This window comes from Triturus cristatus, chromosome 4_1 (genome assembly GCF_964204655.1).
Source record: "Triturus cristatus chromosome 4_1, aTriCri1.1, whole genome shotgun sequence".
Lineage (NCBI taxonomy): Eukaryota > Metazoa > Chordata > Amphibia > Caudata > Salamandridae > Triturus > Triturus cristatus.
Window position 1 is genome coordinate 19,780,237 of NC_140585.1, and position 19,421 is coordinate 19,799,657.

The window sequence follows — 19,421 nt, forward strand, 5'->3', positions numbered from 1 at the left end:
TCCCCAGAGACCAGCGACTAGCGACAATAGTCGCAATCCACAAATCAGGAAAGCCATCGGAAAATGTGCCTCCTATAGGCCAATATTGTTAATCAACGCGGAGGCAAAGATATTTGCCAAGGCGTTGGCCTTACGCCTTCAGCCCCACCTCGTTACTTTAATTCATCCCGACCAATCGGGCTTCATGCCTCACCACAACACGGCCCTGAATCTTCGCAGGCTTAATGGGGTCATAGCCCGCAGCTCCACCATTGCCGAAGACGCGGTCATTCTCTCTTTAGATGCTCGTATGGCATTTGATATGGTGGAGTGGCCCTTTCTTTTTGCGGTCCGCCACCACAGGGGATTTGGCCCTCGCTTTTGTGCCTGGGTGCGCCTTCTTTACAACAAACCCATGGTGCACGTCGTGGCAAATGGTCGTACTTCCAATGACTTCCCTTTGGGCAAAGGTATGAGACAGGGATGTCCACTCTCTCCGCTGCTGTTCGCCATAGTGCTGGAGCCTCTGGCAGCATGGATTTGCCAGGACCCGGTCATGAGAGGACTCAGATGGGCGACGGGATGGGAGGACCGCATTTCATTATACACGGATGACATCCTACTATATATGACGTCACCCACCCGATCATTGAATTGCCTCCTCGACATCTGCGCGGCATATGGTAGAGCGTCAGGCTATACTATAAACTGGGCGAAATCGTTGCTCTATGTTCTACACAGCCCACCCCCTAGATTGCCACAAAACTGCAATATCCAGCGGGCGGAGCACGGTTTCATATACCTTGGTATATATATTACCCCACAGGTCGAACGCTTCATCATTGAAAACCTCATGAAGGCGCTGGCCCACTTCCGAAGAGATGTACTACATTGGCGTTCTCTCCCTCTCACGCTGATGGGCCGGGTGGCGCTCTTGAAAATGATAGCGCTGCCCAGATTTTTATATGCCTTACAAAACACCCCAATCTATGTTCCCCCTTCCTTCTTTACCCTTCTAAATGCAGAAGTGACAAAACTCCTCTGGGATGGTGGGACAGGCCGTATAGCCACGAAGAAGCTTGTTAAGGGATGGTACGATGGGGGAATTGCTCTTCCACATATCCTGATCTATTACTGGGCATCGCCGCTCACTGCTATAAACCAATGGTTTCACGCATCACACGATGACCCCGCATTCCGTATGGATCGCCATCTCCTTGAGCCTGTAGGGGTACTCGGCGCTCTCTACAATACCATACAGAAATTGCACTACACAGGCCCTACGGCCCACACCTTACGAATTTGGCATGAGGCACAGAAGGTGATGGGGTGGTGGGGGACACTCACGCAGGTGACGCTGCTCTGAGGTTCTGGACTTTTAAAAGTACAGAGGTGTCAGGGAAACAACACCCGAAGACCCCTGAGTTCCTTCCTGTCTCGGTGCACAAATAAACAGAGACGCGGGTTTCTCGATGGTGGCGTCAGAGACCAAGATTTATTTTATTGCAGGGACACAGAAGTCATAGGAACCACACAGAGGCAGAATCTACGAGACTGTTCAAATTGCATTAAGTGGGTTGTTCCTTAAATACACGAAAAATGTCCTTAGGCAACATTACACGAATATTTCTCATGCCCAACCCGGTATCCCAAACAAACAGTAAATAGACATCAAACAATAATTAGTCGTAGGTTTTCGGTATTCGATCAGGTCCCCTTGTCAGTTTTTCATTCTTTGCCCGATCCTCCCATCATAAAAATTGTAACCTCCCCATTGTAAAAGCCCAGAAGGAGAGGAGCAGAGCCAGGTGCAAAGGATTGAAAAGTAGGATAAGAGGTGTTTATGGATCATAAACGGGCATGGCTACCGTCTTCGGCCTTTCAGTCAGGACAATGGACACGAGAACCAGTATAGCAGGACTGGCCTCAGGCAAGGGAGGCAGCTTGATTCTGCCTAGTCATGCAGTGTCAGCCTTTCTCGGGGCTCGAGCTTACGTGTCCTTAACAAGGTGACTCTGCCGGGGTCATCGCCCGTTCATTGACTATGTGAGGGCAAGAAACAAAATGGATGCCGTAACTAAAATGTATGCCATGACTTTACAACAGAATGTCCTATTTTTCAGTGAATTCATGCTAGTTGCGTAGCGAAAACACTGTCATGTATATAATGGATCATTTACGGTTCATTGGTACCAAAATCGAGTCAGTACTACGATACCGAATACACGGGTTCGGATCGCTACAGAACCTCAGACCGTCCTTTTGCCCTTACATAGGCAATAACTTACTCTATGTCAGAGTCCATTTCTATGTTCATCAGGTCACTGATATGTTGCTGAAGCATTACTCTATCCCGTGGCGTATCTCTAAAAACAGGTGGTCTTCTTACGCATGTCGAAACACAAAGGCTACATAAGGCAGGACCACACTGAACAATGAGACAGCACGAAAATAAAAATACCAACGGAACACCAGTGACTATCAGAACTTTCCATCCCCACGCAGATAAAAGACTCCAGAACATCCCATTAATGACCAATCACCTTCCTCTACATGAATAGAGTCAGAGATTTTATGTAACTTAGAGATGGCCTCGTATACCGTTGGCGCATTATCTGGGATAAAAACACAGCAACTCGATTGGATCATCTTACATACTCCACCTCGATCTGCAAGTAACACATCAAGGACCATACGGTTCTGTAACGTCATGAGGCGATCCGCTTGAAGCTCAGCTGTCAGGTTACTAAGGGCACCCGCAGTTTCGGTGATAGTGGATTCAACTACCCGTGTTAGTTGACGTAAGTTTCTACTGTTGGCCATAGGCCCCCAGAATGGAAGGAAACCTTTGAAGAAGTCTCCTGCTTCTTGGCCGGCAGTATCTTCTTTACTGAAAACACCTCTCACAACTCTAGTTTTGTGATAGTCCGGTGCAGCAGTGTATGTCGGAGGTAACAGTTGAGCGATATAACATGAGCCTGAGAAGTCAGCAGGCAGCCATGTGTATGCTCTGTCTTTGCAAACAAAATAGGTGCCCTTAGCAGCTAAAAATGCAGGGGAAGACTGTGACGGGAAAACGTATGTTTCGATACAGTCACTATTCCCTAGTCGAGCTTTCGGATTTCTCCCATTTCCTTGCAAACAGACCTGACCTTGGTGGGGTACGACCCAGATCGGAGTCGAGCTTTTACGTTTGTTCTCACCCAAAGTAATGCCATATTCCGTAACATTCCAACCCATGTAAACTCGCAATTCATCCTTGGGAATAAACGGAGTGTTATTGACATCTCTAACCATGTCAGTGATTCCTTTTACCAAGGCTCTATTAGCGGAGTTATACCTAGTGGAACGCGGTGGTCGTGGAGGATAGGTTTCTAGGGCATAAGCGAACATGGTCTGAAATGCCCAGAATGATCCATTATAACTAAAGGGCAGAACCAGATAAGGGATGCCCTTGTCCATGGTATGTGGTATCAAGCCACACACCCAGCAGTTTGTTGTGTTAACCACTAGTTGATGTTGGTGCAAGAGCTGAATGAAAGTGTTATTTATAAACTCAGAGCGTCGAGCTTGCTCGTGGGCAGGAAAAGGATGGAAAGAATGAAGAGAAACAACAGTCGGAGAAACGGGAACATGGGGAGATACTGTAGATGTAACAGGTGTAAAGATCAACTGAATACCAAAAATAATTCCGCCTACCAAAGTTATAAAAACAATCAGAAGTGTCAGAGCACATTGCATTAGAAAACATTTGCTATACAATATGTCATATAGTTTTGTCTTGTGCACATTTATGACGTTAACCCGTCGAAGTTCAGGAAGCTCCATCTTCTACAACCGTTCGCAACGGATGGTTTGTACCTGTTAAAAAATTGCCTCTGTCTACCCTGGGAGTTCCCAAAGTAAACAGAAGAAACCGACCTTGTGTCTGGTTCCCTGCAAATTAAAACAAGGCACACGTTACGACCCTACGGTAACCCAGACGGCAAGGTGAGAGAACAAAAAAAAACAAAAAGATAAAAATTTAGAGCAAACTTCCTGACTGAATGGAATGCAATAAGATCAAAACAGTTTTCAAACAGAAAGGTAATTATGCAATGTCATTAGTTCATAGCATGAGAACGTAGATTATATCTGTTTTCCGGGTCTTGTCTGATCTTGGAATAGCTGGTCTACAGGTGCAGAAATGTTCGACTCCACAGGTGACAAATGTTCACTTTGTACAACACTCTGTCCAGGATTCAAAAGAGTGGTTCCTGCTGAGGTGTCAAAGTTCTGCGTTTCAGTTTGTGGGTCCGTTATGTACTCTGCATCACTGAAAGGGATGAGCCTAGGAACAGGTTCTGTCTCGGATACACCAAATCCCTGTCTAACCCAGCTGTCATAGGGGAGTGGGAGAGGGACACGCTTCGTATGGCTAGCGTGCACCCAATTCTTCCTTCCAGCTAGGCGTACAGCAGTTCTCGTTGTTAGGAGTACCTGGAACGGGCCCACGAATCTTGGCTGGAGGTTCCGGGTTCGCTCAAAATTCCGCACCACTACTTGGTCGCCTGGTTTCAACGTGTGGCCTGGACTCTCTGGCAGTTTAGGCAAGGATTCGAATACCTGTTGATGAATAAGGCTTAGTTTAGCAGTCAGGTCATAAAGATAATCAATCAACATTGGATATTCGATTTGTTTGAATTCCTTTGGCCTAGGCACTCCCCAAACATTAGCAGGACGACCGAACACAATCTCATATGGGCTAAGCCCTACTCGAGAGTGTACAGTCGCTCTGGTGGACAGTAGAGCTAAAGGCAGTGCATCTGGCCAAGATAGACCGGTAGAAGCTTGAATTTTAGCAAGTTTCAGCTTCAGGGTACCATTGTACCCTTCAACCAAACCTGCTGACTGTGGGTGATTCGCACTGTGGAATTTCTGGGTGATACCCAGACCCGCACACACACTCTTCATAACTTTCCCTACAAACTCACTTCCATTGTCCGACCAAACAATCCGTGGCATACCATATCTGGGGAAGTATTCTTTGAGGAGGATTTTGGCAGTGGACATAGCAGTGTTATCCTTTAATGGATATGCCTCAATCCATCTTGAAAAGGCACAGACTACCACTAGGACATATTTAAGATTGTTACACCTGTCCATGTGGATAAAATCCAACTGAATCACTTCAAAGGGACAAGAAGGGGGAGCAAAATGACCAGTTGGGGTTGGGGTTCCCTTGCCAGGATTATGCATCAGGCAGATCATGCAGTTTTTCACCACTCTTTCCGCACACTTAGTAATTCCATCATTCTTCCATACTGGAGCTAACATCTTACGGATACCTTTCGAACTGATGTGCGCCGCTCCATGCGCCATCGTGACTACCGCAAGTACATACGCATCAGGTAACATCCAACGCTGCTGCTCAGACAAATCAACCCAACATCCACTTGAATCCATTTTACCCGTTTTCTCCTTCCATTCATTCTTCTCATTTTCAGTTGCTTCATTCTGGATTGCCTTCACACTTTCAATCGTATTCTCACACATCCCTGATTCAGCAATCCATCTTGCAGACGTTGCAACGTACATTCGGCTCGTCATGTTCTTGCCCGTTTCTTTGGCGACCTCATCAGCGAACGCATTCCCACGGCCAACATCATCCGTAATCTTTCGATGTGCACTGCACTTCACAATCGCAACTTCATTCGGTAGGGTCAGAGATTCCAATAGATCGCTGACTAACTGTCCATGTTGGATCTCAGTCCCATGGGACGTAAGAAAACCTCTTTCTTTCCATAGACGTCCAAAGCTATGTGCTACGCCGAAGGCGTATTGGCTATCAGTAAACACATTCACTCTCTTTCCCTCAGCTAAAACACACGCTCTTGTTAATGCAATTAATTCTGCAGCTTGGGCAGAATTCTGACTTACTCTTGCAGTCTCAACAATCGTACTCAAAGTCGTAACTGCATACGCGGCCGTCACATCACCATTCTGTAGTTTGAAGCATGACCCATCGACATATAAAGTGCCGTCTGGATCTAGTAACGGAGTGTCTTTTAAATCAATCCTACCTTTTGTCTCTTCCTCAGTTCTGAAACAACAATCATGGGGTTCTGAATTACTCGACTCTTGAGTAGTCGGCAACAGCGTTGCTGGATTCAATATGTTGCATCGCTTGATCTGAATGTGACTTGCCAAAAGCGTCAGCTCATAGCCTGATAGTCTAGCACTGGTGAGGTGCTGAGTTTTCGTTTGATTCATGAGTGTATCTACAGCATGTGGAACCATGACTACTAACATGTTGTTCATGACTAGTCCAGCAGACTGTCGAATAGACACTGCAGCTGCTGCTGTAGCTCTCAAACAACTTGGCAATGCTCTGGCTACCGGATCTAATGTGGATGAGAAATATGCACAAGGCCGCTGCTTGTCACCAAATTGTTGCGTTAACACACTCAACGCACAACCTTCTCTTTCATGGACATATAAAGTAAATGGCTTACTGTAGTCAGGAGTACCCAACACAGGAGCTGAACACAGCGCATCACGTAAGTCGGAGAAGCTCTGTTGACATTCATCAGACCATGGCAAAGGGCTCGGAACACCTTTTCCAGTCAGGGCCACCAATGGTTTTGCCATGAGAGAAAAATTTGGGATCCATTGCCTGCAGTATGACGTAATACCCAAAAACGCATGCACTTCTCTCTGTGTGCTTGGTACAGTCATCTGCGAAATTGCTTTGATTCTCTCTGGGGTCAACCTTCTTCCCTCCTTTGACAAAAGATGACCTAAGTAGGTCACTTCTTGGCAACAATATTGCAGTTTAGAAGGTGAAACCTTGTGATGCAAGTCTGACAAATGACGTAATAAAGAAATTGTAGCTGTTTTGCAAGTTTCCTTGTCATCAGCGGCCAATAAAAGATCATCTACGTATTGGATCAGAGCAACACCAGGAGGAAGTACAAGAGCATCTAATTGACTCTTCAATGCTTGGCTGTAAATTGAAGGGCTTTCACAATAACCCTGTGGAGCGCGTTTGAATCTGAAACTGCGACCTCCTAGGGAGAAACCAAAAATGTCTCTACTTTCCTCGGCTATCGGGATGCTGAAGAAGGCATTCTTCAAATCAATCACTGTAAACCATGTGGCTGAGGCAGGAATCAATGTCAATAATGCAGTGATATCTGGTACCACAGGAAACTGCGGAATCACTATTTTGTTAACTTCTCTGAGGTCAATCACAAATCTGTAGATTGGAGGTTTGGAGGGGTCAGTGCGTTTCAAAATCGGCAGAACAGGACTATTACAGACATTTCCTCTAGTTTCCTCTATCACATCTTTCTGTATTAAGTCTTTCGCAATCAGCAAAAGTGCACGTTCACCTTCATTCGAAATCCGATACTGGGGGATCCGTGGGAATCTAACATTCGCTTTCAGACTTACCACATAAGGGGGAATTTCCAAGAGGCCTACATCGTTAGGACCAGTCGCCCAAAGAGTATCAGGGAGAGAACGCAGCTCCGGTGGGAGCTTATCCATCGACATATATATTGGAGAGATGACTCTCTTGCCCAATGTGAGCTGTACTCCCGAAGGAGAACAGTATAGTGTCGCATGCAGGCGTTTCAACAGATCTAAACCAAGCAGATTCTCATTACAACCGGTTGTTAGGATAAGGGGTGCTTCTAGTTCGCATGGCCCAACAGAAATTGACAAAGGACTAGAAACAGGATTGTGAACAGGGGCGCCTAAGAAACCTACTGAGGTGTTCGTTAAGCCAGACAAAGGTGCGCCAGGGAGTTTCGCATGCATAATTGAACTTTTTGCCGCACCAGTATCCAAGAGAAACGCTTCGACCACGCCTGATGTAACTACTGCGACATAAGGTCCACTCTGATCAACTGGAACTGATACTACTCCCTCTCTTTGCCTGTGGCTGTCCTAGTACTCGCTTCTCTGCATCTCTTCATTATGATCATAGTAATCTTCAACATGATACTGTGGAGATCTACCCGGTTGCGCAGGTTGTACATTTCGCTGATCGAAATATTTTGATGGGCGATCGGCCTGTGGTGTCATTGTACCACGGCATCTACCTCTAGGAGCTTGCATAAACCCAACATTACCTCTCTGAGCTGGGACACCACTAGTCTGTGCGTGCAGTACCGGACACTCATTTTTATAATGACCCTCCTTTTTACAATAGGCACACTGATTCCATGCTAACTGTTTTCGGGGAAATCCATAATTAAATCTTTGGGACTTCCCTTGCTGGAATTGTGGCTGTTGCTGAAACTGGGGTCGCTGCTGTGAATCTGACTGAATTGAGCGAGGCGGGTATGCCTGTTGCAATAGTACTTTAGTCTTCAAATCTTTCGTTTTCTTTTCTGACTTTTCCTTCTCTTCTTTCACTCTATTCTCGTAATACTGAGCAGTTGCAAGTATCTGTGCTGTCGTCGACACTGCACATGCACTTTCAGAATCCTTTAACTTGTTACTAAGCTCAGGTAGTAAATTAAACACAAACTTGTCGACAAACAACCTCTGGCCTCCCTCAGTACTCATCTTGCCCACTGTGGTCTACGAAGGTCTCTTCAAATCTAGTGAAAAAGTCAGAGACGCTTTCGTCCTTCTTTTGCTTGCATGCCGATAGTTTATCCCAATTAACTCGTAACGCTGGCATCAGCGTTTTCATCAGATTAATTATTCTGCCAGGTAAGGCAGCAATCAGAGGTTCAGGTTAAGCACCGCCAACTTGTTGCGTATCTGCTGCTACAATAGCTGGCCAATCACCTCCTAGGGCGACTGGGTGGTTCTCTTGCCGAATCTTGGCCCATATAGGCTGTGGCACTACATTGCCAAATAACATTTCAATGTCTGCCAAATTCATGACACACGCTTGAACTGTCTGCGTTAACTCTTTATAATAACCAGCAGGATTTTTACGCGGGTCCGGCAGTGCTTGTTTTACTGCTAATACTTCGGCCCGCTTCCAAGGGATGTGTATCCACACTCTCTGAAATTGTGCCGGGGCAGCTGCAATACCATTAGCCCCATCAGCTTGAACTGCATCACGCCATATCGGTGGAACTTCCCTCATTGGATATTGACCTCGTCTTTTCCTAGTAATCGGTGAACCATCAGGATCCCTTGTCGCTCGAAGAGGGGAATCATCCCTATAAGCTAAAATCAGTTCTTTCGCTCCCCTTACTTCTGAACCTATCACCATTCCTGCGGCGAATTTCTGCTGAACATTTATCAGATCAGAGGGGACGGAATCTAAGTCATCATCTTCCCATTCCTCACGCACAAGAGAACACGTCACGTCAAAAACATAACGTTGAGTTGGTTCATTCCATTGCATAAAGGTACTCTTCGTGCATCATACTTCACAGCTTTCGACATCCACCTAAGAGCTGTCGAATCTAACATTTCTCGTTCCTGAGGACCAGGAAGCTGGCTACGTCTCTGTATAGAGTCAGAAACGGGGGTCCCAATTAAAGACCTGTAGAGAGGAGTTAAGATATTAGTTACAGAGTCGGTTATTTTCCGACGAACGGAAAGCGGAGTCAGAATGTTCACTGGGTTCGGGAGCAGGGCAGCTGGAGCAGATGAAATAGTTAGGGTGGGAGTAGTAGGTAAAGCAGTTTGCGAGACGACAGGCAAAGGCGGAACAGGCGACCCAGGAAGAGGGGGTGCCGAAGGAACATTAACCATGGGAAGGACAGGAGCTGGAATCAAAGGAAGTGGAGCAACTATTCCAGGCTGACCAGCAGCTGGCTGTACAACAGGTAGTAACTGTGGTGCTACAATACCCTGTGCATACGGTGGAGGTGAATTCAACAGGTAAGACAACAAAGGATCCTTTTCATGGTCCTCTATCGGCTTAGTAGGACAAGATGGCAATACAGGGTAACATTTATCAATTGCCAAATTATATTTTCTATTCGCCATCTCCATTGCTCTCTCAGTCTCGTTGACATGCAGCTGCCTAGCAGACTCCATTAAAGTCAACCCTTTCTCTTTCTGTTCTTTCTTCGTCTTCCTAATTTCTCTCTGTTTGGCTTCTTTACGCCATACGCGAAAAGAATCAAACATTGCCGGCCGGGCTTTTCTTTTAAACAACTTCATTTCTAGATTATCTAGAATTTCTGTTTCGAAGCTACCATGCGGTGGCCAACTAAGGACACCATCTTTTCTGGTATAACGGACCCATACTTCATTATACGCAATAGGACCTACACCATGTTTACAATAGAGCTCATATGTAGGAGTTCCAATCGGAGGAACTGAACACGAATCCTCCAACCGGGAATCCTTGTTGCAACGTAACCAGGACAGGAAACAATTACTACTGGTAGTCGTGACAAACAAAGACAAATTCCAACCAAAATGCGCAGAGAACTTAGGCCTACCAAAATGAACCAATACCAAAACAAAGATTATCTAAACAAGAGCAACCAATGATAATCTACGAATTAAACCAGAGCAACAAAGAACAACCAAACTGAGCGTAACCAACTTAATACTTAACTGAAATGTGGAAGACGTCACCAAGGAGAACCCGTCTACGTCTCGCCGTACTAAGGTCTGCACCTCGGGTCCAAGACAGGGCGACAGTCAGGGCAGCGGTCCTCTGTAGCCGTCTGGGAACGGGAACCCTCGTGGAAGAGATCGTCGGGCCACTTTTACGACATGCAGGGATCGATGAAGCGGGGTACCTCCCTCCGGAATCTTCACACGAAACTCCTCGAACTTTACAGGCTTTGGACCGGTACCGGATGACGTCGCCCCACAGTGGGCGCCAATTTGAGGTTCTGGACTTTTAAAAGTCCAGAGGTGTCAGGGAAACAACACCCGAAGACCCCTGAGTTCCTTCCTGTCTCGGTGCACAAATAAACAGAGACGCTGGTTTCTCGATGGTGGCGTCAGAGACCAAGATTTATTTACTGCAGGGACACAGAAGTCATAGGAACCACACAGAGGCAGAATCTACGAGACTGTTCAAATTGCATTAAGTGGGTTGTTGCTTAAATACACGAAAAATGTCCTTAGGCAACATTACACGAATATTTCTCATGCCCAGCCCGGTATCCCAAACAAACAGTAAATAGACATCAAACAATAATTAGTCGTAGGTTTTCGGTATTCGATCAGGTCCCCTTGTCAGTTTTTCATTCTTTGCCCGATCCTCCCATCATAAAAATTGTAACCTCCCCATTGTAAAAGCCCAGAAGGAGAGGAGCAGAGCCAGGTGCAAAGGATTGAAAAGTAGGATAAGAGGTGTTTATGGATCATAAACGGGCATGGCTACCGTCTTCGGCCTTTCAGTCAGGACAATGGACATGAGAACCAGTATAGCAGGACTGGCCTCAGGCAAGGGAGGCAGCTTGATTCTGCCTAGTCATGCAGCGTCAGCCTTTCTCGGGGCTCGAGCTTACGTGTCCTTAACAAGGTGACTCTGCCGGGGTCATCGCCCGTTCATTGACTATGTGAGGGCAAGAAACAAAATGGATGCCGTAACTAAAATGGATGCCATGACTTTACAACAGAATGTCCTATTTTTCAGTGAATTCATGCTAGTTGCGTAGCGAAAACACTGTCATGTATATAATGGATCATTTACGGCTCATTGGTGCCAAAATCGTGTCAGTACTACGATACCGAATACACGGGTTCGGATCGCTACAGAACCTCAGCTCTGGGACACCCGCCGTCTCGGACGACTCAAAAACACCAAGGGGTTCCGAGAATGGGATCTAATTGGGATCTCCAAGGTGGGAGCTTTGTGGCAGAAGTGGGGAGTAGTTCATTTTGCTCAGTTGCAAGACACTTACTGGTTGGTACACACTGAAATGTACAGATACGACCAAATATGCCACGCCCTTCAAGCGGCAATCCCAGCAAATACAAAACTGCCCGAGTCCTCGCCGTTGGAGGACAGACTACTAACGGATCATCTTCAAGTAAAAGCCATATCATTGACTTACCGGAAGATAACAAACAATCTACCAGACCCAACGGCAGTCCTAAAGCAAAGGTGGGAAGCAGAATTGGGAGACTTAGATGAAGACGACTGGCAGGCGGCCCTGATGTCCCCTTGGGAGGTCGCACTACCCTCTACTCAGGTTACTCCAACTAAAAACCCTACACCGAATCTATTACACACAGCCAATGCTCTACAGAATTGGTCGGGCTGACACACCTTATTGTTTACCTAAATGTGGGACCGAGGGCACACGATCTGGGAATGTCCGAGAATTGCGTCCTTTTGGACTTCGGCTCTCCGCACCATGTCCCAGGTCTCCGGCGTGGTTGTTCCACCTGAGCCCAAATGCTGCCTACGCAACATCTGGGAACCCACGTATCTAAACCACACAGACCAAGCCTGGGTAACACTGGGATAACACTAGCCAAATGAAACATAGCGCAGCGATGGGGTTCAGATCAATCCCCGACGGCAAAGCAATGGTGTCGAGACATGGACCTCACAATGTAAATGTAAATGTATGGATACTTGTATAGCGCACAACTACCCGGAGGGCTCTCGGCGCTTGTACGAATACCACTGTGGAACCCATCCTGGCTTTTCCCTGTGAGGCGTCCACTCCTGGGCACCCCCAAGGTGAAGGCCAGGCATCCTTAGCGTTGTGGGGGCCATTGTGGAGATTAAGCAAGCTATTGCCCAGAGTTGCAGAGTGGGACCCAGGCGAGAAATTCAGGTCCGTAGAATTTTTGAGCCCAAGACCCGCCGAGGCGGGGAATTGAACCCTGGTCCTGGGCTAGACCTCTGCATCAGGGTCTGCCGCTCTAATCATTGAGCCACACTTCTCCACAATGGTAATGGAGAAATCTGTCTACATACACAGAGGCTGCCCAAAGAAATGGGAGCGAATCTGGGGCAAGTGGAATCGCTACCGGGGTTATATATGTGAACCTCCCCCGCCTGAATAAGAATCAGATGACAGTGACTGACTTAAATACCACACTCAGGTGGGCACTCTTACACTCTGTTACACTGACGAGACTCGGAGGGGTTGAGGCAGTTACAACTGTCACACAGAATCCTATGTTATAACTGTATTTCACTTGGATTGTAAAACTGGTATCTACCGAAGCTTATCCATCACTGTATCATGTACCATATGATAAGTGCCAACTGTTCAATAAAAATCTTAATTAAAAAAAAATAATAATAATAAATTGTTTAATCTGGCACTCTCATATTCCCATATGGTTATCGTAGGGGACTTTAACCTCTGGGCTAATGGAAACAATGGGCCAGCGCTTACCGATCTTGTGCAATCTTGAGAGAATTTGAACTTACAACAGCAGATATTGGCTCCCACCCATCAAGGTGGTCATATTTTAGATCTCATCTTTGTCAAAGAAAATACAGCTAAAGTTGAGACCATTTCGCCTCTGTGCTGGACGGATTACTTCCTTGTTACTTTCACAGTGGGTATCCCCATAAAAAAATTAGACCTCGCCACCACACCTATTTATCGCAAAGGTATGTGTTTGACATAAATAAATCAGGAATTTTGTAAACAGATCACTAAGACGCTTGACCGGTTTATTCCCATAAAAAACTTAAAAACTAAGCGAAAGCCATCTGCCCCCTGGTTTAACGAGAATTTAAAAGGTTTTAAAAAGAACTGTAAACTGGCAGAAAGGAAATGGAGGAAAGACTATGATACTGCTGATAAAGAAGCACTGAAGGTCACTCTGAGTAACTATCAAAACGATAGTAAACCAAATAAGCCAAACATGGACAACAATCAATGTATACACTTTTAATAGGGAGAGCACATGCACCTTAGCACTGATCAGCAGTGGTAAGGTGCCCAGAGTCATAAAGCAGCCAACAACAGGTCAGAAAAAATACAGGAGGAAGGCAAAACACAGCCCCCTTCCAGCCAAAACGCAGGGTAGACCAATCACCACCGTGATGGTCTTCCCTGCTTGGGGCGATAGAACAAGGACCTGGCCCTCAACTGCAGGGGCAGACTCCATTTCTACGCCAATCTGAACCTATCGGACTCCCTCTGTCCATACTCTGAGGGCCCACCAAGCCAATCCATGGGGAACCCTTCTCCTCACCTGTGGACACCACCTGTGCAGCACCTAACCTTAACTGGCCCACAGGTGTGTCCCAACAGACAGACAGCAAAATTCTACAGCGGCCACTGACAGTAGTCAGGGATGAGACCCAGGCCGTATGCCTCTCAGGGCTCTCAAACCTCTGTGGCCCCAGGGAGCGGGGGGCAGTAGCCCCAGGTGCTTGGCACCCGTTGTCCATTCTCCCTCCTGTCAGGTCAGGTATGACATCCTGGCACTGACCCACCAGCCCCAGGACTGTACCCGGCGGCTGGACTAAAGACTGGGGTGGCTTCTCCCACACCCGGTCCTCCTCCTTGGGGCTCTGTACCCTCCCACCTGGAGTGGTACCCCCTTCCAGAATTGCCAGGGCACCTGGGGCAGGTGTCCTGCGCAATTCGCCCACAAGTTCAGGGGTTCTATCCTGCAACTGGGTGTCCAGGTCAGGGGGGACACCCTGAACCTGGCCCTCCAACCTAGGGTCTAAACCCTTCAGTTGAGCCGGGGTCAGAGGCGAGGACTCCCTCCCTCTGCACCCCCTTCCAGATGGCTGTACCCTCCCACCTGGAGCGGTACACCAAGAAGTCAGACTGGTAGGGACACTGATTACAGATGTCCCTCCCTCCAGGTCAGACAACACCTGAACCTGGCTCTCCAGCCTAGGGTCTAAACCCTCAGGCTGCACCGGGGTCAGAGGCGAGGACTTCTTCCCTCTGCAACCCCTTCCAGAGTACTGCACACTCCCAACTGGAGTGGTACCCGTAGAAGCAACCTGGGTCAGGACACTGATTACAGTTGTCCCACCCTCCAGGTTAGACAACACCTGACCCTGGCTTCCCAACCCTGGGACCAACCCATGCGGTTGAACGCTCGCCTGGCGCACCAGGACTTCCCGGGGGCACTCATGCCCCCCCTGAGGGTGACACAGAACTCTTGTGTCGTGTGACAGTCTGCCTGGCGCTGATTTCCCGACCCCTGTCCATCGGACAGTGCCTGAAGATCCCCCAGGACAGAAGTGGTGTCACCATGGTCCTTCACTGGTGACTCAGCCCTTCTGGCTGGCCCCTGACCCACTGGTTTTTCCACTGGGGACTCTTTCCCCCTCTCACCCCTCAATCTGGACCTCTGCACCCTCCCAACCGGAGCGGTACTGCCAGACACCTGAACTGAGGGAGGCCTGCTTACAGACACTCCCTGTTCACCAGACACTAGGGTAAAACCCCTCAACGGACGGCCCATCAGGACAGCCTAGGCTCCCCGCCTGGTGTTCCCTTAAAGAACCATCCAGGCTCTGAGACTGGGTTTCACGCACCTGGGGGCACGCAGCCCCACACTCACTCCTTCTCCACTGAGACAGGACGTGAGCCCCTACACCCCTCCCACTACCATGGGTCCTAGCTGGGCTACTCTGCACCACTTCCACCACTCTGGGTTGGAAGATACCTGAGCCACTCCCCACGGGGTCACTCCCCAATGCCTCTCCAGACCCCCTGGAATCCACCAAAAAGGTCTGCCTCCAATGTGAGCTCCCTGCGGTCAGAGAACTCACTCTCCAACAGGTGTTGACATAGCTCTGGAAAACAGGGACTTAAAATATGCTCTCCCACAATTGGATCACACAGCCCCCTAGCAGGGTTAACCAAACTAGCCTTCACCTTACCATCCAGTGCCTCACACACATACTCCACACCACTCTCCTGAGACTGGCAAGACAGTACCTGACTGTCTCTGTCACACAACCCACACTCTTCTGGGCGGTCTTCACACTTACATACCAGGACTTCAATTTTGGGGGAACCCCTCTCCCTGCACCTCTCATCTAGAGTCAGTAGAGTGTCCCTCCCGCCACTAGGACTATGAACCCCTGGCCAGTTACCCTATTCCCTTCAGGGATACTGCACACTACTGGAGCTACCTCATGCCCTTGAACCTCCTGGTGTGTGTTAACCCCCTCCTTCAAGTCAGGCGCCACATCTCTGGGTGTGCGTACTACTCTCTCAGCCCTATAGAATTCAATATTGCTGCCACCATCTGAGCTGGATTCCTCCTCCCACTCAGAAAAGCTCAATCTCTGAGCTACGCACCTTTCTTGCTGCTGGGCTGAGACACTCATGGCCTCAAGCCTCTCGAGCTCCATATCATATTTCTTCATTATGAAGTCATGCTCCATTTGCATTTTCTTTTCTTCAAGAGCCATTCTCGTTTCTTCCAGAGCCAGCTTATTGCTTTCTAGCTCCAATTGGCTTTTTACTTCCAGCTCTGCCAACTTAATTTCATGATCCCTGGCGGCCTGTCTGTCTGCCAGCTCCTCTGGCGACAGGCCTCTGCCAAAACTGCGGACGCTTCCCGCTGGTTTCAATGGTGTAACTTCCTTGGTCGCACCCCTTGACTCAATCCAGGCTTTCAGCGCGGTTTTCTCTATGCCGTTTGGGCCCGGCATGACTCCAAACACAAGGGATCTTCTTCTCTTGGCAAGCAAAATAAAAAGTTCAAAAAGTTCTGTGGTTCAAGCTACTGGACTGTCTTTACCGTGCAATGGTTAGTAATCACTGCGCAGACATCAAGAACGCAAATCCGTAAATCCGCACCGCTGCCACCAATGTTACAATCCGGGGTCTCTGGTTGGCGCAGGTATACACTTGCGACAAGCAGGGACCCTTTCCTCTAAGTCAGGGCAAAGGATCACCTCTTTAAAAATAACCCCTGCTCACCCTCTAGGTAACGTGGCGCGAGCAGTCAGGCTAAATTTCCAGAGGGCATTAGGTTAAGCGTTCAAGTTGTCCCACACAATAATCACCACCCCACCACACAAAGACACAAGGCTGTATTTATCAAAAATAGATGTCTTTATATAAAAGGTTTCTTTCAGGCAGGTTGCACAAATACAGTTTTCTTGGTGAATCTTAATCCAGTTACTCTTTAAATGCTTAAGGGCAGTCCACAGGTTTTAAAATGGCACAGTTCTATGTGAAATGAGTTCTTTTGGGGGGTTGTGCGCTTCGTAGCGCTTCAAATCCGCTTTGTAGGGCTATTCCAGCACGTCGTGCCGTTTCCCACGCTTCTCGCGTGAGGTATGCGTCAACCGGCCTTGAACCAGACGGGCCGTACTGACGTTAGTCCGCGTCGAACAAGCTTCGCTCGCCAAGTCCCACGCTTCCCGCGTGAGCACCGGCAAGGTTCTTCAATATAGTACGGTCCGTACCTGGAAGGAGGACGCACCGTACACGGGTACGATCCAGACAGAGACAGGTACGGCTCAAATCCACAGTACAAGGTCCCCAAAGCACTTGAGATGTCAGTACGGTCTGTATAAAAGCAAGTACGGGCCGTACTAGCGCACCAGACTGTGTGATTTTAAATTAATAAAAACACAAGTATGTGAATATACACTTAAATCGAGTTATGACAACACCTTATTGAGATACACAAATGACCTCATTTAATCGTATTCAGCATAGAAAAGGGTCAACATTTCAACCTATTAAATAGACAAATGCATGTCACAATCATCATTTTCAATTACTACGGGTGTAAGTGAAGTGAAAAGTGCAACATAAATCGGGATAAGTGCAGACAAAGTGAAGGGGAAGGTCGTGTGTTTTAGAACATCCAAAATGAATTTGAAGACCTAACCTGCCACTCGAATGGCAATAACACAAATGCAATAACATTAGCAAGAAAAGCAGTTGTACAATCACTGTCAGTCTTGTGTATTGAACAAAGGGAAAAGTCGTCGACGTTTCGACCCCTAATCGAGCCAGCAATTAGGAAATCTTGGAAGCGGGGTCTTCTTCAGGACCAGCGGGGGGTAGGGAAGAAGGACTTACACCTAGAGATAATGAGTAGTATTAATATGGTGTGTCTCTAGGATCATTAATTGTCATGAGGTAGAAATAAGATGATATTTACCAGCAACAGCAAGGAAAACTCATGCTGGATTATTTGTGGAGTGGGCCCGAACGGCTCCTAAAACAAAACAAAAAGACGGAACAAGGGGAGATTGTACATCTGTATGAGGTCTCAATTGGGGCCTGTTGGCCAAAGCAAGATGGTGTATTACTCACCATTCAATGTTGAACAACCGGTGCTATTGATGGCAATATTCTTGTCGGTATGTGATGAATCACAGTGGGCAGTGGTTCAAAAGTAACCAACGCTGGGGGGGTAAAGAAATTGAATTTCAAATCACCACTTAGTTTGGAGATGTACCAAAACCAAATAAGGTACAAACATCAAAGGACCCACACAAGTGACGGGAAAACTATGGCGGCAAATGTATCTAAAAATATCTAAAAAGGGAGTCACCGTGAGGGGACATCAAGGGTAAGTATGGACAGCGCTGCGGTGTTTGGTGGATATAAGTGGATATAAATGGTACTGAAACCGCCTTGCTAGCAGTCACAGAAGAATCTCGAAGGGTACTGGATCAGGGGGGATCAGTGGCAGTGATCCTCCTTGATCTAAGTGCCGCATTCGATACGGTCAGCCATAACACCTTGCTGAACCGTCTCCATGACATCGGAGTATCTGGCGACGCACTAAGGTGGTTTGAGTCTTTCCTGTCGGAGAGATCCTTTCGGATCTTTGATGGCGAGACAATGTCCTCCAGGAAAACCCTCAGCTGCGGAGTACCACAGGGCTCTTCCCTGAGCCCTGTGCTGTTCAACGTATACATGAGGCCGCTGGCGGGTGTCGTCGAACCGTATGGCATCAAAATTGTGTCATACGCCGACGACACTCAACTAGTGGTCTCATTGGCCGCTAGCAACAACAGGCAATGCCCGGCAGATCTGCTAAAATGCTTAGAGGATGTCAAGGGATGGATGACCTCCTCCTCCCTAAAGCTGAATGGGGACAAGACGGAGCTAATGCTCCTAGGCCCAACCCCCCCAGTACCTTTCACCTCTCTATGGCCCTGTACTCTGGGTCCCCCCCCCACCCCCAAGGAAAGTGTGAAGAGCCTAGGAGTGTGGCTGGATAACAAACTCTCGTTTACCACCCAGGCCACGAAGTTGTCCGCCACATGCTTTGGCCTACTAAGAATTCTCAGAAAGATCCTTCCACTTCTACCGTTAGAAGCTAGAAAGGTGGCGGTACAAGGCCTCATTCAGTCTCGTCTGGACTCGAATAATGCCCTGTATGTTGGGGCTCCTGAAATGACCCTCCGGAAATTACAGATCGTGCAAAACTGTGCAGCTCGCACCCTGCTACAGATTCCACGATCCCAGTCAGCCAGACCTGCTCTGAAGAGTCTCCACTGGCTGCCAGTGAGGCAGAGAGTAGCATTCAAGGCGTTATGCATGGCACATCACGCCTTTTGGAAAACAGGCCCACCCATTAACAACGACCTT

At 47.8% G+C, this 19,421-nt stretch overlaps 1 protein-coding gene and 1 long non-coding RNA gene across 2 annotated transcripts in view; both read right to left on the reverse strand.

Annotated features, from left to right (window-relative positions):
* Positions 1–1,450: 1,450 nt before the first annotated feature.
* LOC146839334 (endogenous retrovirus group PABLB member 1 Env polyprotein-like) overlaps positions 1,451–19,421 on the reverse strand; it is a 33,212-nt gene continuing 15,241 nt past the window's right edge. The window contains exon 2 of the mRNA XM_085650342.1: positions 1,451–4,584. Coding sequence (XP_085506468.1) covers positions 2,461–3,807 — 1,347 coding nt within the window. The 5' untranslated portion in view covers positions 3,808–4,584 and the 3' untranslated portion in view covers positions 1,451–2,460. The remainder of the gene's footprint in view (positions 4,585–19,421) is intronic.
* On the reverse strand, positions 17,787–18,199 carry LOC146839335 (uncharacterized). Its single transcript, XR_014980678.1, has 3 exons — positions 18,135–18,199; positions 17,980–18,036; positions 17,787–17,899 (listed from the first exon to the last, which is right to left on the reverse strand). It is a non-coding gene; the product is annotated as an uncharacterized LOC146839335 (long non-coding RNA).